Source organism: Hylobates moloch, unplaced genomic scaffold (genome assembly GCF_009828535.3).
Source record: "Hylobates moloch isolate HMO894 unplaced genomic scaffold, HMol_V3 SCAFFOLD_24, whole genome shotgun sequence".
In the NCBI taxonomy this organism is placed as follows: Eukaryota; Metazoa; Chordata; class Mammalia; order Primates; family Hylobatidae; genus Hylobates; species Hylobates moloch.
In genome coordinates, this window is record NW_026652299.1 from 25,599,096 (window position 1) to 25,622,959 (window position 23,864).

Here is a 23,864-nt window from a genome sequence, read left to right on the forward strand (position 1 = left end):
AATGTCTTGAATATTTATAAAAAGTAGCCAGTTTTAATGATTTTTTTTTTTCAAATTTACTTGACCAGGAGCCCTTTTTATTTTTTATTTTATTTACTTATTTTTTGAGACAGTCTTGCTCTGTTGCCCGAGCTGGAATGCAGTGGCTCACAGGCATGCATCACCACACCTGGCTAATTTTATTTTTAGTAGTGATTAGGTCTCACTATGTTGCCCAGGCTAGTCTTGAACTCCTGGGCTCTAGCAGTCCTCCTGCCTAAGCCTCCCAAAGTGTTGAGATTGCAGGCGTGAGTCACTGCACCCAGCCCAGGCGTCCTTTTTAGTAGCATTTCTATTAATGTCCACAGGACTTGACTAAATAATGCCATTTGACTGACTGCAAGTTGTGGAGAATCTCATTTTTTTCCTGATGCCATCTTTTTCTCTCTGTTTTTATAGTGACAAAAATGCTGAGTTTCTTCCGTAGAACACTAGGGCGTCGGTCTATGCGTAAACATGCAGAGAAGGAACGACTCCGAGAAGCACAACGCGCTGCCACACATATTCCTGCAGCTGGAGATTCTAAGTCCATCATCACGTGTCGGGTATCCCTTCTGGATGGTACTGATGTTAGTGTGGACTTGCCAGTAAGTAGGTCTTGCTGAGCTCCACATTGTTTGCGATTACTGTCTTTGTTTGTTTGTTTAAAAGCTTTGTATTGATAACTTCTGGATGGAAATAGGTAAAGGTATTATGGGTTAGTATAGATCAGGCACTGTAACATTCAGGTACATGGATCAGATACCTGTAGACCAAAAGTACTTGGATTGGTGGTATTACTCTTTGGAATTAGTGGCAATTACCTGAAACATTTAAATGATAGGGCAGTTACTGGCATGAGTCCGTTTTGTGTGTGTTTATATGTGTTCTTTATGATGGCAGCACATGTTGTAGTCTAGTGGATTTCTGACAATCCTTGTTGAACCATTATTAAAACATTGTGCATCTTTGAGAATAACAACACTTAAATGTGTACTGTAAGACTTATAGCTTCTATGCACTTCAGTATTTTTTAAAACTCTTCTTACTTTCTTCTAAATAAATCTTTTCCCACAATTTGGTTTACTTGCAGACATTAATGAGGTGAAGTGAGAAAAAGGACTTTCTACATACCCCTCAGCTCTGCCTGTCTCTTTGCTCCCGAAGTATTTTTCATTGTAGGCTTTTCATACACTGTAGTCTTTATCTCAAGACAGGCTGTTGTAGTTATATTTGCATTTTGGATAGTTTTTTTTTTTTTTTTTTGCAGAAATGCATAATCATAACTCTGTGAAACAATCCGACATGTTTGAAAGGGGTTAGCTTATCTTTTTACAGGCCTTTTTGGGTAGAGGAGGGGAAGAAAAGGTTGGCTTTTTGGTTTTGGGCAGTTGAATATTTTTCTGAGTTCCTTACTAATACCAAATCTCTTTCCCATGTCTTTGTTCTGCTTTCAAAGACTTAATGATAAATTATGTCATTTGATGTGAGCTTCATAGGATGTTCCTTAATGTCTTTCCTCCCCACAGACTTTTTAGTACACACTCATCTACCCAAAATTCAATTTAAAAAGTCTCTTTGGGTAAAGTGATAGCCTACATGCTGCTGTAATACATAATTGAATAAGCTCGGGAAGACCTTAAACTCACCAAGTGAGAGTATAAGGAATTGGAGAGTTTGTTTAAATGGATGTTCTGATTAACTTAATAATTTGGAATGTATTAGATATGTACATTATACATTTTAAAATCTTAGAATATGATAAAATTAATCAAAGACTCAGGATTTCTTGAAGTGTTTTGAAGTCATCATTATGGGTATTTGTTATCTTTGTCTATAAGAATGTATATTTTTAGGGTTTTTGATTCTGGACAACTTGAAAGCATCTAAATTTTCTTCCTGTAAGTGCTTCTTGAGGGTTTATCAGACATTCCAACATGAGATGTTTTTGTGAGGACAGTTTTCATGCTCATTTCTTATTTGATAAGAATCTTAAGAGTTGTGTTTACTATTTCATTAAAATATTATTGGATATGTGGTGAAAAGCCTGAGATTGCTGTGTAAGAGACTGGAAAGAAATTTCTTATTACCTAATGTTTGAAGTATGAAGTCTCAGGGTTGTTGATTGATAAGCTGATAGTAGGAGAGTAGAATTTGTAAAAAAAAAAAAAAAAAAAAAAGCTTTTTAAAAACGCAGTGCAGTATGGAGGAGAAACAACACTAGCTTTTAAAGTAGTGGAACAAATGGCAGTTACTGATCTGGGATGGTTTCCTAAACTTTGTATGCTTGATGAAGTTTGTAAACTAGCTGGTCTCTCATGGGGACAAGTGCAGTGAAACAGCTGGAGTTATAGTTTGGACTTTTTGTGAAACAAGAGCAATTGTCGGCCAGGTGCAGTGGCTTATGCCTGTAATCCCAGCACTTTGGGAGGCTGAGGCAGACAGGCCCCTTGAGGCCAGGAGCTCGAGACCAGCCTGGCCAACATGGTGAAACCCCATCTCTCCTAAAAATACAAAAATTAACCGGGCGCGGTGGCATGCGCCTGTAGTCCCAGCTACTCAGGAGGCTGAGGCAGGAGAATCACTTGAACCTGGGAAGTGGAGATTGCAATGAGCTGAGATCGCGCCACTGCACTCCAGCCTGGGTGACAGAGCAAGACTCCGTCTCAAAAAAAAAAAAAAAAAAAAAAAAAGGAACAATTGGGCAGGGCGTAGTGGCTCATGCCGCCCGTAATCCCAGCACTTTGGGAGGCTGAGGTGGGTGGATCACAAGGTCAGGAGTTTGAGACCAGTCTGGCCAACATAGTGAAACCCTATCTCTACTAAAAATACAAAATAGCTGGGCGTGGTGGCGGACGCCTATAATCCCAACTACCTGGGAGGCTGAGGCAGGAGAATCGCTTGAACCCAGGAGGCAGAGGTTGCAGTGAGCCGAATTCACACCACTGCACTCCAGCCCGGGTGACAGTGCGAGACTCCGTCTCAATAAAAAGGAACAACTGTCTTTCCGATTCTGTAGGTGAAATTGTACTTATTAACCTAACTCTAGGTACATGCATGGATATAAAGTGGTCATTGGCCTGTTTTACTAAATTGTCACTAAAGGAAAAAATAGGCCAGAAGAATAATAATTTCTAAAAAAGAAAAAATGATTTCCCCTTTTCAGATTTATTTTCTCAACCAGTCTACTGTGATTCTGGGAGAAGATTTAGAATTGATCTTAGAAATTGAATGAAGCACATACTCATTTCCCATTAGGATAAGGGTCACTAGTGATTATAGCTAGCCATCTTCTTCCTTCAAAGAAAAAAAATTAAATAGAGTGAGAAGGCCTTTCAGTGAATGACAAAGGTATCAGGTAGAAATTTCTATCTAATTTTTAAGTTTTTTCTTGAAAATACGACAGTAAACTTGTTTAATTTAAGAGCTTAGTATTGGTAAATAGCTTGTAATGTAAAATCCTTCTAAGTTTTAAATTAGGAAATGTTTGGTCAATTAACCAATAGATAACAATTTTTTTTCCTTTTTTTAAATTATACTTTCAAGTTCTGGGATACATGTGCAGAACGTGCAGGTTTGTTACATAGGTATACACATGCCATCATGGTTTGCTGTACACATCAACCCGTCATCTACATTAGGTATTTCTCCTAATACTATCCCTCCCCTAATCCCCCACCCCCTGACAGGCCCTGGTGTGTGATGTTCTCCTCCCTGTGTCTATGTGTTCCCATTGTTCAACTCCCACTTATGAGTGAGAACATGTGGTGTTTGGTTTTCTGTTCCTGTGTTAGTTTGCTGAAAATGATGGTTTCCAGCTTCATCTGTGTCCCTGCAAAGGACGTGAACTCATCCTTTTTATGGCTGCATAGTATTCCATGGGGTATATGTGCCACATATTATTTATCCAGTCTATCATTGATGGGCATTTGGGTTGGTTCCAAGTCTTTGCTATTGTGAATAGTGCTGCAGTAAACATATATGTGCATGTGTCTTTACAGTAGAATGATTTATAATCCTTTGGGTATATACCCAGTAATGGAATTGCTGAGTCAGATGATATTTCTGGTTCTAGATCATTGAGGAATCGCCACACTGTCTTCCACAATGGTTGAACTAATTTACACTCCCACCAACAGTGTAAAAGCATTCCTATTTCTCCACATCCTCTCCAGCACCTGTGGAGGTCTGTGGAACAGAATAGAGAACCCAGAAATAAACCCATGCGGTCATGGGTCAGATGGTTTTTGACAAAGATGCCAAGATGTTAAAAAGAATAGTCTTTTTAACAAATGGTACTTGGGGAAGTGGGATTGCCATATGCAAAAGAATGAAATTGGGCTCTCACACTGTATACAAAAATTAACTCAGAATAAAGACCTAAAAGTATAAGCTAAAACTATAAATCCTTAGAAAAAAAATAGGCATAATTTTTGGAATTTCTTATTGATATATCATAGTCATACGTATTTTGGGGGTACATAGTGCTATTTCGATACATGTATATAATGTGTAAATGGTCAAATCATGGTACATGAGATATCCATCACCTCAAACATTTAGGAGTAAATCTTTAGATCTTGGATTTGTCACCGCTTTCTTTTTTTTTTTTTTTTTTTTGATATGGAGTCTCACTCTATTGTTCAGGCTGGAGTGCAATGGCGTGATCTCAGCTTACTGCAATCTCTGCCTCCTGGGTTCAAGCAAGTCTCCTGCCTCAGCCTCCTGAGTAGCTGGGATTACAGGCGCCTGCCACACACCTGGCTAATTTTTTGTATTTTTAGTAGAGACGGGATTTCATCATGTTTGCCAGGCTAGTCTTGAACTCCTGACCTCAAGTGATCCACCTGCCTTGGCCTCCCAAATTGTTGGGATTACAGGCGTGAGCCACCGCGCCTGGCCCGGCACCACTTTCTTACATAGGACATAAAAAGCATGATCAACTAAAGTAAATAAATTGGACTTCATGAAAATGAAAAATTTTTCATTTAGCCTTCAGAGGAGACCATCAAATAAGTTACAAGACTGTCACACAGAATAAGAGAAAGTATTTGCAAATTATATATCTGATAAGGAACTTGTATCTAGGATATATAAAGAACACCCAATTTAAAAATGGGCAAAGGATCTCTATAGACATTTCTCCAAATAGGTTATATAAATGACCAGCAAGCACATGAAAAGAAGCTCGACATCATAAGTCATCACAGAAATGCAAAATAAAACCACAGTGAGATACAGCTTTACACCAACTAAGAAGGCTGAAATAAAGTCGGATAATATTAAGCGTTGGTAAGCATATGGACAAATCAGAACTCTCAGACCTTGCTGGTAGGAATGTAAAATGGCGCAGCTGCTTTGGATAATAGTGTGGCAGTTATTCAAATAGTACCACCTGACCCAACAGTTACATTTCTAGGCATATCTCCAAGAGAATGGAAAACATGTTACACAAAAGCTTGTAACGGATGTTCATATCAGCATTATTCATAATAGTTAAAAAGTAGAAACAACCTGGATGCTCATCAATAGGTAAATGGATAAATAAAATCTGTAATATCCATATAAAGGGATGTTATTTAGCCATAAAGGAAATGAAGTGTACTGCTAAAACATAGATGAATTTTGAGAACATTATTCTGTTAAAAGAAGGTATTCACAAAAGACCATGTGATTCCATTCATGTGAAATTCCAGAATAGGGAAATCTGTAAGGGAAAGAAAATAGATTGTGCTTGCTTAGGGCAGCCTGAGTGAGTGGGAACTGACAGGGTGGTAGGGGTTGACAGCTATAATATATGGACTTTCTTTTTTTTAGGGATGGTGTCTTGCTACGTTGCCCAGGCTGGATTTGAACTCTTAGGCTCAAGTGATGCACCACTCACCTCAGCCTCCCAAGTAGCTGGGACTACAGGCACATGCCACTGTGCCTGGCTTAGGGCTTCTTTTTGAGGTGATGAAAATGTTCTAAAATTGATTTTTGTGATGGTTGTATATATCTGTGAATATACTAAAATCTAACGAACTGTTTATTTTGAATGGGTGAAGGTATGTGACTTATAGCTCAATGAAGCTTTTTTTTTAAATTTCTTTAAATTTTTTTTTTTTTTTTTTTTTTTTTTGGAGATGGAGTTTCGCTGTTGTTAGGCTGGAGTGCAGTGGCGCGATCTTGGCTCACTGCAACCTCCACCTCCTGGGTTCAAGCGATCCTACTGCCTCAGTCTCCCGAGTCACTGGAATTACAGGCGCCCACCACCACACCCAGCTAATTTTTGTTATTTTTAGTAGAGAAAGGGTTTCACCATATTGGCCAGGCTGGTCTTGAACTCCTGCCCTCAGGTGATCCCACCCGTCTTGGCCTCCCAAAGTGCTGGGATTACAGACATGAGCCACTGCGCCCGGCCGGAAGTTATTTTTTTAAAAAAAGAATGCATTGATTTTTGTGTATTTGTATTTTATTCCACTTAAGATTTTTTAGTAGTAAGAAACATGACTGGGTATAGTGGTTCTTGCCTGTAATCCCAGCACTTTGAGAGGCCAGGGTGGGAGGATAGCTTGAGTCCAGGAGTTTGACTAGTCTGGGCAACACAGGGATACCCCGTTTCAACAGAAAATAAAAGAAATTAGCCAGGTGTCATGGTGGACACTTGTGGCCCCAACTATTCAGAAGGCTGGAGGTGAGAGGATTGCTTGAGCCCAGGAGGTAGAGGCTGCAGTGGACTATGATCATGCCACTGCGCTCCCGTGTGGGCAACAGAGAAAAAAACAACAAAAGAAAGATATATAGGTTTAATTTAGAGGTGATATGCTTGATTTGTTACAGAAGAAAAAATCATGCCTAGAGACTGCTACGGTAATGTAGATACAAGATCATGAGGCTGCAGACTTACAATGACAGTGAGGCTGCGTAGGAAAGAGTGCCTGCTTAGTACATGGATATGGTTGGTGGGAGGGGAGTGAAGACTAGTGCTTAGTACTTGGATCTAGCATGGGGAGGGAATAAACATGAGTAAAATACAGTTCTAACTCTGATGAGAGGGGGGTATATCAATTATGTCAAAGATCGTGAGAAGATAATCTGCTGTCATGAAGAGAGAAAAAGGATGGAAGTGAAGCAAAGAGTTTTGGTGGGATGGTGGGTTTGAAAGCTGGATTTTAGAGGGCTAACGGAATTATTGGAGACAGTCATATTTTTTGGACCTCTTATAGTCCCTTGCACATAGGTGCTTAATATTGATTAGTTTGTGGAAGTGCGTGAAGGGAAAATGCAGGATTGCTATGAGATTTGGCAGTAGATGGAAGGAAGGAGATAGCACGGCAGCTGGAGAATGGCTGGTTAGGACAGATCTGAGTTTCTTTAAATGAGTAGGAAAAATGTTCCTCAGTAATTGCGTTTTTTGTTGTTGTTTTTGAGATGGAGTCTCACTCTGTTGCTCAGGTTGGAGTGCAGTGACATGATCTTGGCTCACTGCAACATCTGCCTCCCCAGTTCCAGCAATTCTCCTGCCTCAGCCTCTCAAGTAGCTGAGATTACAGGTGCCCACCACTATGCCCAGCTAACTTTTGTATTTTTAGTAGAGATTTTTAGTGGTGTATATACAGTATACAAATTTTGTATTTCGTATATTGGTCAGGCTGGTTTCAACCTCCTGACCTGAAGTGATTCACCTGCCTAAACCTCCCAAAGTGCTGGGATTATAGATAATTGGTTTTATATACATAGGTAGAGATGGGAGGAAGAACAGTCTAGGAGAAATACCTTCTGTTGAGAAAGACGGAAAGCTGATGAAAAGATAATACTGAAACTGCCTATAATACACCTGTTGTTGTTTTTGAGTTTTTATTTTTCTTCACTTTAGACTAAATCCTAAATTTTTTGTGGACTATAAGTCCCCAAACTAATGCTTTCAGATCTTTACTTTTAAAACTGGAAATTGTACTCAACCTAAAACTCATTATTTACCTTGTAGTACACTGTCCGTTTAAATGCTGTGCTAAAACTATAGATAAAAATACTACCGCCTTTGTCATGCAAGCCTTGGAATCCCAGCGCTGCCTGCATGCACACACTCAGCTGCATGGGGTTCCACTCCTCTCACCTTAGGGTCAGCTCCTATTCCCACGACGCCCTGTCAGCAGGAAGAAGCCAGAGTTATTGATGGCTTTTTCCGGTCTTCGTAGCCCACACCTTGAGAATAAGGTGCCATGAAACACAAAGGGAGGGATTGAAACTGCCTTGGCAAAATTATGACCGAGGAAATGATGACAGTGAAAGAAATCAGACCTAATTGACTCCATCTTGCTTCTCACATTTAAGCCGTCCTTATTCATTCCTGGGCATAGGCCTAACTAACTTTGGAAAGGAATTCAGTTCATGGTTTGACTGTGAAACAAAATTGATAATAACCATTTCCCGAAAAGACCCCCTTCTTGCCTGGGGACCAGCCTGGCTTTGCAGGACTAACAAATTAGCTACAAGATTAGAAATTACAGTTTAGGGGTCATGCAGCCTCTGGCTCCAAGAGTCTGAACTTCCCCCAAATTGCTCCTGAGGATAACATCACTATTATAAAACCTGAGATCCGTGCTTGAGATATTTTGCAGACCCTGCACTGGATGGATCAGCTGACACCATCCAGATCGGTAATCTGGCTCAACCAGTTCTGCCATCCCATCCAGGAACAGAAGACAGCAAGAAAAACTCACTTTGACCCCTATGATTCCATCTTCAACCTGACCAGTCAGCATTCCCCACTGCCCAAGCCCCTATCTGCCAAATTATCTTTATTTTATTTTATTGAGGCAGAGTCTGGCTCTGTTGCCCAGGCTGGAGTGCAGTGGTGCAATCTTGGCTCACCGCAACTCCTGCCTCCCAGGTTCAAGAGATTCTCCTGCCTCAGCCTCCTGAGTAGCTAGGATTACAGGCGCATGCCACTATGCCCAGCTAATTTTTGTGTTTTTACTAGAGATGAGGTCTCAAAATATTGGCCAGGCTGGTCTTGAACTCTTGACCTCAGGTGATCTGCCTGCCTCAGCCTCCCAGAGTTCTGGGATTACAGGTGTGAGCCACCATGCCTGCCCTCAAATTATGTTTATTTTATTAATTAATTTATTTATTTAGAGATGGAGTTTCGCTCTCATTGCCCAGGCTGGAGTGCAGTGGTGTGATCTCGGCTCACTGCAACCTCCACCTCCCAGGTTCAAGTGATTCTCCTGCCTCAGCCTCCTGAGTAGCTGGGATTACAGGTGTGTGCCACCACACCCAGCTAATTTTTAGTAGAGACAGAGTTTCACTGTGTTGGTCAGGCTGGTCTCAAACAGGTGTGTGCCACCACACCCAGCTAATTTTTAGTGGAGACAGGGTTTCACTATGTTGGTCAGGCTGGTCTCAGGTGATCCACCCGCCTCGGCCTCCCAAAGTGCTGGGATTAGAGGCATGAACCACCACGCCCGGCCCCAGCCTCAAATTATCAGTAAAAGCTCTGATCCCCTAATGCTCAGACTGATTTGAGTAATAATAAAACTCCAGTCTCCCACACAACCAGCTCTGCTTGAATTACTCTTTCTCCATTGCAATTCCCCTGTCTCGATAAATCGGTTCTGTCTAGGCAGTGGGCAAGGTGAACCCATTGGGTGAATCCCTTGATGAACTTAATCATTGCAAAGAGGAGGTGAAGTGAGGACTGGATCTGAAAGAGGTGGTGACCTGAAATAAATGTTAGGTGGGGATAAAGAACATAAGTAGCAGGTACTGGTGTAGATACAGATGACTAATGAATTTGTAGTGGGCCAGAACTTTGTGGGTCTGTTTTCACTTTCCTGTGTCCAGTTTGTTCATTTTCAATAGCTACAAGGTGAGAAAAACATTTTATTTTTAATTTACGAAAATAAACAAGACATTGACCCTGTAATCAAGATCTCACATCCATATTCTACACACTCTGACCATACTGGACCTTCTTACTGTTGCCTAAACATGATGGACCCATTACAAGTCTATGCTGGCTTTATACTAATTGGAATTATAGGTACAAGATAGTACAGAGGAAGCAGGATTTATTCTCTGTGGGACTATTGGAAGGCAACACTGATATACTGGTTCTTGAGAAACCAGAATCAAGAGTTCATTAGAAGGGCCCAGTGTGGTAACTCACATCTCTTATCCCAGCACCTTGGGAGGTTGGGGTGGGAGGATTGCTTGAGGCCAAGAGTTTGAGACCAGCCTGGCCAATGTAGCCAGACCTTCATCTCTACAAAAAAAAAATTTTTTTAAGTTCATTAGAGGCATAAAGGACATTCTAAGCAGAAAGAAATGCATTTTGCAAGGGTTCAGAGGCATGACTTATTGGGGAGATTATAAGCAGATAAAAATGCTGAAATGGGGCCGGGCGCGGTGGCTCATGCCTGTAATCCCAGCACTTTGGGAGGCCGAGGCGGGCGGATCACGAGGTCAGGAGATCGAGACCATCCTGGCTAACACGGTAAAACCCCATCTCTACTAAAAATACAAAAAAATTAACTGGGCGTAGTGGCGGGCGCCAGTAGTCCCAGCTACTTGGGAGGCTGAGGCAGGAGAATGATGTGAACCCGGGAGGCGGAGCTTGCAGTGAGCCAAGATTGAGCCACTGCACTCCAGCCTGGGCGATAGAACGAGACTCCGTCTCAAAAAAAAAAAAAGCTGAAATGGGCCGGGTGCGGTGGCTCACGCCTGTAATCCCAGCACTTTGGGAGGCTGAGGTGGGCGTATCATGAGGTCAGGCGTTCCAGACCAGCCTGGCCAACATGGTGAAACTCCGTCTCTACTAAAAATACAAAAATTAGCCCAGCCTGGTGGGCGCCTGTAATCCCAGCTGCTCAGGAGGCTGAGGCAGGAGAATCACTTGAAACCGGAAGACAGAGGTTACAGTGAGCCAAGATCATGCTACTGCACCCCAGCCTGGGCAACAAGGGTGAAACTTCGTCTCAAAAACAAACAAACAAACAAAAAAGCTGAAATGATAGAGGAAATAGGCTGTGATATGTAATAATAAGCAAGGAACAGCTAGGAAGGACTATTTTGTGCCCTGGAGTTTGCACATTAATCTGTAGATGATGAGGAATGATGAAAGGATTTTAAAGAACAGAGTGACATTCTGTGTGGCAGTTTTAGGCAGATCACAGTACATTGGCAGCTTCTGTCACTTTGTGTTCTGACTCTTGCCTCCAGTCTTTTCTTTCCTAAACCCTTCCTTAGACTGTCAAGATTTCAGATCTTTAGTTTTTATCTAGGTTAACAGAATTCTATTCACATTTCCAGGCCCAGTTTTGAACATAGAATCTTCTGAAGCCTTTAATACTTGAGGCAGAACGAACAACTCACCCTCATTTCTTTAGCATTTTGTTGTACTATAAGAGTAACATTCACATTTATTGTGTTTAAAGTACTGGTTTATAATTTTATTCTTAGTTAAGAACCTTATGATTGCTTGAGGGCTTATATAAGCATATTCATCTGTATAACTAGTGTCTAACACATAATAGATGTCTGTCTAGGAATTGAATACTATGTCAAAAATGTATTTTTCCTGTAATGAAAATTTTCCTATATGTACTGTTAAGTGCGTAATGAAATTAAAAACTCTGAAAATATAGAATGGGACAGAACTAATTGACTTAGAACACCATTTCTAAGGTTGATACTAGCAGGTTGATAATTATTTCTCAAATTATGATTGAGTCAGGTATTCACTCACCCAGAATAATATTGTCATGACCATGCTTTCCATCTCATCAATGATAACATTTTATTTCTGGGTTAGAATCAGAAATCTTCCTGAAACCAACATACTACAGTTACTGCATTTACTTCTTATCTGTGACTGATTTTCATGAAATGGTATAGTTTTTTCTCAGGAAGGCTAGACTCAATGAACTTTTTAAAGAATTACATGCTATCTCTAAGATGTTCTGAGAAATTCTTTTTTGGGATATCAGAATTTTGTTATTAGGTTGGTGCAGAAGTAATTATGGGCCAGGCATGGTGGCTCATGCCTGTAATCCCAGCACTTTGGGAGGCCAAGGTGGGCAGATCACCTGAGGTCAGGAGCTCGAGACGAGCCTAGCCAACATGGTGAAACCCCGTCTCTATTAAAAATACAAAATTATCCAGGCGTAGTAGCAGGCACCTGTAATCCCGCTACTTGGGAGGCTGAGGCAAGAGAATTGCTTGAACCTGGGGAGGTGGAGGTTGCAGTGAGCTGAGACCACGCCACTGCACTCCAGCCCAGGCGACAAGAGCGAAACTCCATCTCAAAAAAAAAAAGTAATTATGGTTTTTGTAATAGTTTTTAATGGCAAAAACCACAATTACTTTTGTACCAACCTAAAATAGATTGTGCATTGTTGCCCAGGTGTGATGGCTCACACTTATAATCCCAGCACTTTGGGAGGCTGAGGTGGGAGGATTGCTTGAGCCCAGGAGTTTGAGACCAGTCTGGGTAACATCGTGAGAACTCTGTCTCTACAGAAAAAATAAAATACTAGCCAGCTGTGATGGTGCACACCTGTGGTCCCAGCTGCTGGGGAGGCCAAGGTGGGAGGATTGCTTGAGCCCAGGAGGTTGAGGCTGCAGTGAGCCAAGATCCTACCACTGCACTCCAGCCTGGACAACAGAGTTGTCCTGTCTGAAGAAATAAAATGATGCATCGTTTACTTAAGGAACCTATAAATGTCTTGTGTTCACTATTGGTTGTCCTAGAACTAGCATCTATTAAGGAGGAGTCAATGTATAACCTTGAAAAGGTTTTTGTTCTGAGAAGGCAGCTGTCTAGCTGGCAGAAGCCCATTCATTCTCACCTTAGAACACAAGTGTTGTATTTCAAGAGTCTAGCAAATGATGCTTTGGCAGAGTAAGGAGGAGAGTTATTTTTAAAGCAATGCTTCCCTTTGGTCTTGAAGCAAATATAGAATGTTGATGGAATATGAAATTGATTCTAGAGATACGCCTTAGAATGAAGGTAATGGAAACATATAAGTTTGGTACCAGATAAATGAATTCAGCAGAAGACTTCTGTGGCTTTCTGCTGTAGTGCAGAAATATTCTGTGGTGTAGAATAAAAATACTTGTAGTGTAGTGATTGCCATTAGCAAATTTTAGCATAATTAAATTTGTTAGCTGGGCTTAGCGTGACCACGCTTATAACCCAGGACTTTGGGAGGCTGAGGCAGTCAAGACCAGACTGGGCAACATGGCAAAACCCTGTAAAAAAACACACACACAAAAATTAGTCAGGTGTCATGGTGCACACCTGTAGTCCCAGCAGCTTGGGAGGCTGAGCCGAAAGGATTCCTTAAGACGTGGAGGTCAGGGCTGTGGTGAGCCATGCATGCCACTGCACTGTAACCTGGGTAACAGAGCGAGACCCCGTCTCCAAATTAGTCAGTCAAACTGTTAGCAGTACTTTGTTGTTGTTATTATAAGCATTGTTTAAAACCAGTAGTTTTCTTTTTCATTTCCAGTAATGACTTTCTCCTCCTTTTCCATTGTGTTGCTAGAACAAGTATGTTGAAATATTCAATTGGTTTGTTTTATTATTTAAACACACACACACAGTTGGTAATTTTGCATTTGTTGTAATTTCTGCTTGGGATTCATTTTCTCTAGATAATGACATAGTTATGTCACTCAGTCTCTTTTCAAATCTCCCTTATTAAATGGGCCCCATGTAAACACCATTCCCCATAGTTACCTTGTTCTAGATAACCTTTATCACTAGCTAGCATAATATTTTCTTCCCTTGCTAGGATGTAAGCTTCTTCTAAAAAAGATTTTTTTTTTAAATTTTTGTAAAGATAGGGTCTTGCTGTGTTATCCAGGCTAGTCTTGGAATGCCTGGCCTTAAGTGATCCTCCTGCCTTGGCTTCCCAAAGTGCTGGGATTGTAGGCGTGAGCCACCATGCCTGGCTGTTTTTTTCTTTAATTGAATATGAGCTGCTTGAAGGCAGGGGCTTACTACCTGTTTTGTTTTCCTGTTTAGTTGCTTAGAACAGTGCCTGGCACATAGTAAGTGTTCTATTAATGTTTGTTCAATAAACCAACCTCAGTGACAGAGTGCCTGTAGTCCCAGCTACTCAGGAGGCTGAGGTGGGAGGATTGCTTAAGGCCAGGAGTTTGAGGCTGTAGTGCACTGTGATCACACCTGTGAATAGCCACTGAATTCCAGCCTGGGCAACATAGTGAGACTCCCATCTCTTAAAAAAAATTGCTGAATAAATCAAATTAGGAATAGTATTTGAAACAGACCTTTAATTTTAAAACAAATTCATCCCTGAAGGAAGTTAAGATCATTCCCAATCATAAATTTTTAGTGAGAATTGTTGCCCTGTTTGGGACAAGATATTGAAGTAATAAGGGCTTCTAGTGTCCTCTCCTAAGATTAACCCATGAATGATCATAAAACTTAAGATAGAAAAATTAGCCCCAGGTAAGGAGTGTTGGTACTGGAGTGTGTGTGTGGTAATGGTTGCTGCAGTCTGGTTTAGGGGGCTGCTACTGTGGCTGTGGAAGGATAATTGAGGTAAAAGGCAGTTTGGATGGAGGTCTTATCCCCCTGCTCCAAGTTTGTCTTGATAATTAGTATCTCTTTTAAGGGGTGTGATAGCAATAACTCAGACAGTGGGTGGAAGTGTCTTCAGTAATAGCACTGCCTAAAAAGTTTCTCACCTCTAAAAATCCTTATCCCTAAAATTCTCTTACCTAAATTTCCTACCCTTCCTCCGCCAAACTCTTGGAGGGCAGTGAATTATATTTTAAAAAATGCCTCCTTCCCAATGCCACTTTCCTTTTTATCTGTGGACAGAGAATGAATTATTAACCTGAGGGAGTTGTTTGTATAATGGAAAGTGATTAACTGTGATTTTCTCCTTGTTAGGGCTCTCCTCCCTAGAATTCTTCTATTCCCCCAGGGGTTTCTCAGTGCTAAATGTTGCTGATACAGACTAGAGTCAGGCCTTTCTCTTGTTACACATAATCTAGAGAAAGTAACTCATGCTTCCAAATGAATGTGTCCAAAATAAGGAGACAAATGAGCACAAGCACCTCAAAAGTCAAGTAAAAGATAACAAACTGTGTGTATGTGTGTGTTTTCTTGTTTTATGTTGTTAATATCTTTATGTATATAGTAGAAGCAAAGGCAGATGGAATAAAAAGAAAAGTCTAATTCATTTTCTAAAAGATATTAACAACATGAAACAAGAACAAAAACTTACTTAAAAGGACCAAAGGAAAATATTAGGTATAAGAAGTATAATCTATAGAACACATTTGATGGGATGAAATTAGGATCAGTTAAGGTGAAGGAGAAATTAGTGAGCTGGAAGATCATATTTAGGAATTCTTTCCATAGGAGGAAAGAAAGGATATAATAGGAAGCATCAAATAAAAATTAAACAATAAATGAAATTTAAAAGTAGGAGTTCCTTTTTCCCCTAAGATCAGGAACAAGATAAAGATATCTGCTGATGCCACTTCTGTTCAACATAGTACTGGAACTTCTGTCCAGAGCAGTTCAGCAGAAAAAAGAAATGCATCCAAATGGGAAGGGAAGAAATAAAATTATCTCTGTTTAAGATGACGTAATCTTATATGTGGAAAACCAAAGATTTTGCCGAAAAAAAAAAAAACCTTTCAGTGCTAATAAGTTAGCAATGATCTGAAAACAAAATTAAGAAAACAATTTCATTTATAATAGCATCTAAGAGAATAAAATGCTTAGGAATAAATTTAACCAAGGAGGCAAAGGACTTGCAGTATAAAACACTGCTGAGAGGAATGAAAGAACATGTAAATAAGTAGGAAGATATCCCACGTTCAAGAATTTGGAGACTTAATCTTGTTCAGAAGACAGTACTACCCAGAGTGATCCATAGATTAAATGCAATTCCTATCAAAATCCCAATGATGTTATTTGCAGAAATAGAAAAACCCATTCCAAAATCCATATGGAATCTGAAGGGAACCCAAATAGAGCCAAAACAATCTTGAAAAGGAAGAAGAAAATTAGAGGACTCACAGTTCTGATTTATCTCAAAAGTTACTATGAAACTACAGAATCAAAAACAGTGTGGGGCTGGGTGTGATGACTCACACCTGTAATTCCAGTGCTTTGGGTGGCTGAGGCAGGAGGATTGCTTGAGACCAGGAGTTCAAGACCAGGCTGGGCAACATAGCAAGACCCCATCTCTACAAAAGAAAAAAAAAAAGCAGTGTGGTACTGGCAATACAGACAGACGTTGACCAATGGAATAGAATAGAGAGACTAGAAACAAACACTTGTAAATGTGGTAAAATGATTTTTGACAAGGGTGCCAAAACCACTCAGTGGAGAAAAGACAGTCTTTTCAACAAATGGTGATGAGAAAACTGGATACCCACATGGAAAAGAAAGGAGCCAGACCTTTTCCTTATACCATATACGAAAATTAATGTAAAGATGGCTCAAAGACATGGAGAGCTAAAACTATAAAACTTTTAGAAGAAAACAGGGAAAAAATCTTCATGACATTAGATATGGCAGTGATTTTATAGGATATGGTAACAAAAGCACAGGCAGCACAACAAATAAGTTGGACTTCATCAAAACTTTTGTGTATTAAAGGACACTGCCAAGAGAGTAAAAAGACAACCCACAGAATGTGAGAAAATATTTGCGAATCAGATATATGATAAGAGATTAATATCCAGAATATATAAAGAACTCCTGCAACTCAGCAACAACAAAAAGCCAATTCGAAAATAGCCATAGAACTTATACATTTATCCAAAGAAAATATATAAATGGCTAATAAACACATTAAAATATTTTCAACATCACTAATCAGAACAGAAATTTGAGTCAGAGCAACAGTGAGAGAGACAACAGTGAGAGATACCTATCAAGTGGCTGTTTTTAAAAAGTAAAAGAGAAAGTAACAAATGTTGGCAAGGATGTGGAGAAACTGGAATTGTTATACACTTTTAGAGGGAATGTAAAATAGTGTTGCTGCTGTAGAAAACAGTTTGACAGTTTCTCAAAAAGTTAAACATACGGCTGGGTGCAGTGGCTCACGCCTGTAATCCCAGCACTTTGGGATGCTTGAGGCCAAGAGTTCGAGACCAGCCTGGCCAACATGGTAAAACCCTATCTCTACTAAAAATACAAAAATTAGCCTGGCATGGTTGTGCACCTTAGTCCCAGCTACTTGGAAGGCTGAGGCATGAGAATCGCTTGAACCCCGGGGGTGGAGATTGCAGTGAGCCTAGATCACACCTTTGCACTCTAGCCTGGGTGACAGAGTGAGACTGTATCTCAGAAAAAATAAAAAGTAAATAGCTAAACACAGAATTAGCGTATGACCCAGCACTTTTACTCCTAGGTGTATACCAGGAAGAGTTGAAAGCAGGGACTCAAACAGATACTTACACATGGCAGCATTATTCCAAACTGAAAAGGTGGAAAAATCCCAAATGTATATCAACACTTGAAGAAGTAAAATGATATTTATATGCAATGGAATATTTTTCAGCTTTAAAAAGGAATGAAATTTTGATATATTTTGCAATACGGATGAACCTTGAAAATACTATGAGTGAAATAAGCCAGAAACGAGGACAAATATTGTTACGATTCTACTTATGTGAGATACATGGGGTAGGCAAATTCTTAGAGACAAAGTATTAATGGGAGAGAGGTTACTAGGGGTAATGGTGAGGTAAGTGGGGGATGATTTTTTTTAATAGGTATAGTGTTTCTGATTGGGATAGTGACAAGTTCTGGAAATGGACAGTGGTGACAGTTGTGCAACATGGTGAATATTTTCAATGGCACTGAATTTTATACTTAAAAATAGTTAAAATGGCAAATTTTGTTATACTTTAAAAAAAGAAGTGAGGCTGATGTCTGTGAAGTTGGGTGAATGTACTGGAAATTCCCAATGTGGTTGGAGAACTTAGGCATTGAAAGTAATTTTGTGGCCAGGCGCGATGGCTCACACCTGTAATCCCAGCACTTTGGGAGGCCGAGTTGGGCGGATCACCTGAGGTCAGGAGTTTGAGACCAGCCTGACCAACATGAAGAAATCCCATCTGTACTAAAAATACAAAATTAGCCGGGTGTGGTGGCACATGCCTGTAATCCCAGCTACTCGGGAGGCTGAGGCAGGAGAATCGCTTGAACCCAGGAAGCAGAGGTTGCAGTGAGCCGAGATCGCGCCATTGCACTCCAACCTGGTCGACAAGAGTGAAACTCTGTCTCAAAAAAAAAGAAAGTAATTTTGTGAATAAGCTAGAAGAAGTTGTTTAAGAAGTGGGGTATCTGACTTACTGATCTCAGGTGACATTCCAGGTGAAATCTAGATCAGGTATGTATTCCTCAGTGAATTTGAACTTGGAAGAAACAGCAAAATTCAAATTCTAGCCTTATCATTGTTTTAAATGTAATTTTGTCATATTACTAAAGCTTTCTGAACTTTTGTCTGTGTTTTATATATATATATATATATTTAAATGGATAAGTAATTTATGCTAAAAAATGGCAGCACTGAAGTAGGAAACTTAAAATGACAAAGGAGAAATATTTGAGAAAACAGTAGAGGTTGACGTCTAGAATTAAAGAAATACGAAGATCTCAGGTTGAGGAGGTCCATATAGAATACAATATGATTAAGAAAAACTCATACTTGTACATAGTACAGTGAAATTAAAGAGTCTAAAAGTGAACAAGTAACATTACGAAGAAACAAAATTGAGATTGACATCACACTTACCAATAGCAGTGTTGACTGCAAGAAGATAATGGAATTTTTTTTTTGAGTATTGGAGAAAGTATTGAAAGAAACTGTGAACCTTGACATTTCTACCCATCCAACTGTCATTCGAGTGAGGGCATGATTAAAATATTCTCAAATATAGAAGGCCAAGGCCTTAGAAGATAAGCCATACAAAAGCCACATGGGAAACATTTTTGGAGAAAGAACTCAAATGAGCATTTGCTAATCTAGCAGATGCTACAAGACATGCAGTGTACATGTGTAAGACATGTACATTTTTGAAATACCCAAGTAGAAGTTGTTGTCTTTAAAAAGTTAGCTAAGAATAAAAAAGAAAAAATAGAAGTATGTCTATAAAACTTGATGGGAATTGGGTGGAGGGGAGATTAGAGGACATGAAGGCAATGGTCAAGTTCTTGTCTTGATGAAAGGAAATAATAGATGACAAATTTACTTATCTAAAAAAGCAAAGGACAAGTTGAAATAATAAACAGGTCAGTTAAAAGGCAGAGATTGATACGATAAACCAACTATATGTTCATTTTTTAATAGGAAATACTATAAATCACAATTTAGAATTCTACAGATGGGAGAGGCGTGGATGAGCAATTATGAAAATTGAGGATCCCAACAATGCTTTTGCTTATGTGGATTATACCTACCAATAGTTACAGTATTAGAAATTAAAACTGAAAAAATTTTAAATATTTATTGATTAACTGATTAATAAATAATTGATTGTCTATTAATATAGCAACAACATACCCCTTTTATGTTAACATAATATAAAATATATAAAAATAACTGTTTTCTAAAACAACAAAGAGCTTAGAAAACTGGCATTGTTTTAAGCGCTTTTGCAAATCTGTTTAATGTCTGCTTTAATAGAAGGTACTTGGATTCTCTTATCTGCTTCTACGTTTACTGTGTTGCAATGTGTTGTTTTGTTTCAGGTATATGAGAAACCTAGGACCTCATGAATCTTTTGAAAGAGTCTTGGAAACCCTCGGTGATCTTGAGACCACATTTTGAGAACTGCTTTTTCCATACAAAGTTTCTTTGCTATTTATTACCCTACGATTTGATGTCTTCTGCTTCATCACAGTACTTTTCTTATGATCTCGTATTCCCTCCTACCTCCCAGTTTTATTATTTCTTATCTCACATTCTCTTCCAGTTTGACTGATTCTTCTCCATCAAGCCTTCATTGATTATTCTAGTTTCTGTCTCTTCTCTAAAATCTGTTTGCAAGTGTAGTTTCACATATTTTGTACTAAAGTACTCTTAAGTTTTTTGTGTTTTCTTTTTCCGATGACATTATGGCCCTTTTAAAGTAGGGACTCTAAAAATTGATGACAACACAAGAATTTATCCTTACACACAAATATTTGTATCTCAAAATAGGTAATTTTTGTTGGTTGATTGGAAGTAACACTCTCCAGGAAAACATAGAGATCACAAATTTGTTTTTGGCCTTAAGTGATTTATTAGAAAACTATAATGTCTCATCCATTAGCTGCCACATGCTAATACTTTTGGTATTGCAAGTCCTCCTTTCTTCAAGAGATCTTGTATAACTAAAACCTTCTTTTGTTCAGTCTTGTTGATCTTATAAGCCATTTATTGATTTACTTATTTTCTTGCCATTTCAGAAAAAAGCCAAAGGACAAGAGTTGTTTGATCAGATTATGTACCACCTGGACCTTATTGAAAGCGACTATTTTGGTTTGAGATTTATGGATTCAGCACAAGTAGCAGTGAGTAACTGTTTTTTGGAAGTTTTAGCATAAGGAGAAGAAACAGGAAATTTCAGATGATATACTAATTGCTATAGGGCTTTATATTCTTGATGTGTTATTGTGATACAAAGCTTTGACACTGCTCCCTCCCCCCACCCCCTTGCTTTAGCATCACCTGAAGTACTTGTTTTAAAAAATGTGAGTTCTGGTCCTAATTTCCTAACCTGAATTACAAGAACAAAAGTTTCCAGGATGGGGCTCCAGAATCTTTGTTTTTAATAACTATTGACTTGATTGTTGGGCACACAAGAATTTGAGAAACACTGTGTACTGGAAAGAATGCTAGAATGGGAGTTTCGTGGGCTCTTGGGTAAACAATAGTAGTTTTTAATTTGCAAATTAAGGTGAGTAGACTAGGATATCTGTAAGTTCCCTTTCAGATCTGTGATTCTGTATCTATAAATAGTGGTACTTTGACATGCATTTCTGACAAGAGAACAGCATATACATAATAGAGTAGAAAGTTGGAGGCTATTCAAATAACTAATTACTATATTAGGATTTTACTGGAGGATGCTTGAAAGAAAGTGGCAGATGAAAACATTGGGAGGTGGTTTAGTGGTTATATCATTCAAACTGAATGCCCAAGGTATTAAATAATAAATTGGCAATATTTACTCTCAAATAATTGGGATTAGGTAGTCTTTAAGCAGGGAGGTTATATTTTCCTTCAGGAAGTTTTATGTAGAGATATGTAGGATTTGGAATGGGCAGAGATTGAAGTCAGGGAAAGTTATTACAAATACTTTAGGATAAAAGTAATATTAAGGCCTGGACAGTAGGAGGCAGAGGAAGAGACCACAGATGATAAGGATATCATGGCATTAAGCCTTTTTTTCTAGAAGTGTGTGTGTGTGTGTGTGTGTGTGTGTGTGTGTGTGTGTGTGTGGAGGGGAACTCCTAGCTGGCTTTATAAAGCATCTGGGCTAAGTTTACAGCTGTTAATAATTTTAGCTGTCATTTTTTTGTGACAGCCCTTCCCATCATGCCTCCAAATTAAGTAACCATGAGCATTTGGCAGCAGGGTATTGGTTAGGCAAATTTTGGTGCATCCTTGCGATTAATACTATGCAGCTCATTAAAAATAGCTGTTTTTGGCCATGCATGGTGGCTCACGCCTGTAATCCCAGCACTTTGGGAGACTGAAGCGGGAGGATTACGTGAGGTCAGGAGTTCGATACCAGCCTGTCCAACATGGCAAAACCCTCTCTCTACTAAAAATACAAAAATTAGCCGGGCATGGTGGCGTGCCCCTGTAGTCCCAGCTACTCAGGAGGCTAAGGTGGGAGAATCGCTTGAACCCGGGAGGCAGAGGTTGCAGTGAGCTGAGATTGCACCACTACACTCCAGCTTGGGTGACAGAGCAAGACCCTGTCTCAAAAAAACCAAAACAAAAAGGTGATTTTTATTTAAAAAAAAAAAAAAAATAGCTGGGCGTGGCGGTGCATGCCTGTAGTTCCAGCTAGCTGGGAGACTGAGGCGAGAGGATCCCTTGAGCCCAGGGAACTTGGAGTTGGAGGCTGCAGTGAGCTGTGATTGCATCACTGCACTCCTAACCTGGGTGACAAAGTGTGAGACCCTATTTCTAAAACAAAACAAAATGGTGATTTTTAAGTATTAATATGCTAATTGATATGGAGTGGTAGAAGTAGTCATAAAGGATTATAAAGCAGTATAATTGAATTTTTCTATTTTTTAAAAAAATCTGGGCCAGGAGCAGTGGCTCATGCCTATAATCCCAGCACTTTGGGAGGCTGAGGAGGATCACTTGAGGCCGTGAGTTTGAGACCAGCCTGGGCAATATTGCAAGACCCTGTCTCTACAAAAATAAAAAAATTAGCTAGGCATGGTGGTATATGCCTGTAGTCCTGGCTACTTGGGAGGTGGGAGGATCGCATGAGCCCAGGAGTTCAAGGTTGCAGTGAGCTATGATCATGCCACTTGCACTCTAGTCTGGGTAACAGAGCAAGACCCTGTCTCTTAAAAAAAAAAAAAAAAAAAAAGATATATGGCAATGCATATACATGAAAAAATTGTGAAACTATTTTTCATAGTTTCAGAGTTTCCAATCTCTTGGTGATGTTAGTGTAGGAGATGTTTCTTTTATTTTTCTTTCTAATGTTCTTAATTCTCTTTTATTAGACTAAATTCACTAATGGGCAAAACTCACTAATGGCAGGGAATTAGTCTTACGTACCTCTGTCCAGCAGGTGGTAGGCACACAAAACATTTGTTGAATTTAATTCTGGACTTCTGTTTAGTTTGATAAAATCTTGGTTGCCTATTAATTTTAATATCATTCAGCTTTCACTTCTAGAATAATAGTAAAGCCTTACAATCAGATGAATAAACAGATGATATTAAGGATAGACAATCTATGACTTCCTGTTTATTGAGGCAGTGTGAGGGAAAAGAAAGCAAAAGTATGCCAAAGTTAGGTTTGAGGTACTTAATATTTAAGTAATTGTGGAAAGAAACATGCAATCATTACTAAGTTGTATTATTAGCTCTTTGCTAATATGAGCAATTACTGAATTCCATATTGATACTTTTTCTCTCATTTGATACACATAAAGTGCCTTTCTTGTCATAATAATAAATTTTTGGTAAAGCCAGGATTAGGATATTTAATCTCTATGCTTTAGTTCTGGTTTATTCCTTCCAGTAATCAGAAATCTAGGCATTAAAATTAAACTTATAGGCCTATCCTTACTTCATTTTATTTTTGCTTCACTAACCACTCTAAACTATGAGTTGAACTGGAAGAAGAGTTAGTAGATTAAAGATACTAAAAATGAACTCCAGATGAGCTCAACTTTTCATGTTCTTACTCACTTGATTCCATGAGTCTCATGACAAAAACAAATAATCAGCTTGTTGTGTGGCCATATTCAACCTCAGAATGAAATGAAACCAAAGTGGGGTGAGGGGCAGTGTAAAAAGCGACCAAGGAATTACATGCTATAATTTCACCTTCAGCATATGGCATGTCCATATATATAAAGTTAATGTGCCAAATTTTAGTTTATTGGTCACTATAGATCAGTCCAAAACGTCTGTGACTGTAGAATTATGGAGTCATCATGGAGATAATCAAAGTTAGTAAATGGATGAAGCTAAAGTTCACTTTTCTTCTTATATAGACATATAATCTGAGCTCTGTTTTTTAAATTGTTTACTTTTTATTAGACTGGGTTGTTTTATGTTCATGTACAAATATTTAATTTCATAGTTGAAACAATCTCATGTTTACAGAAAGTTGCAA

At 39.1% G+C, this 23,864-nt stretch overlaps 1 protein-coding gene across 8 annotated transcripts in view; it reads left to right on the forward strand.

The window, feature by feature from the left end:
• The window catches only part of EPB41L5 (erythrocyte membrane protein band 4.1 like 5), a 175,439-nt gene that overhangs the window by 6,919 nt on the left and 144,656 nt on the right, over positions 1-23,864 (forward strand). For all 8 annotated transcript variants that reach the window (XR_009211878.1, XR_009211879.1, XM_058434302.1 and 5 more), the window contains 2 exons: positions 439-626; positions 20,453-20,557. Coding sequence is in view for 6 of the 8 variants with exons in the window: in XM_058434302.1 (XP_058290285.1) it covers positions 439-626; positions 20,453-20,557 (293 nt within the window). In the remaining 2 variants the exon portion in view is untranslated. The remainder of the gene's footprint in view (positions 1-438; positions 627-20,452; positions 20,558-23,864) is intronic.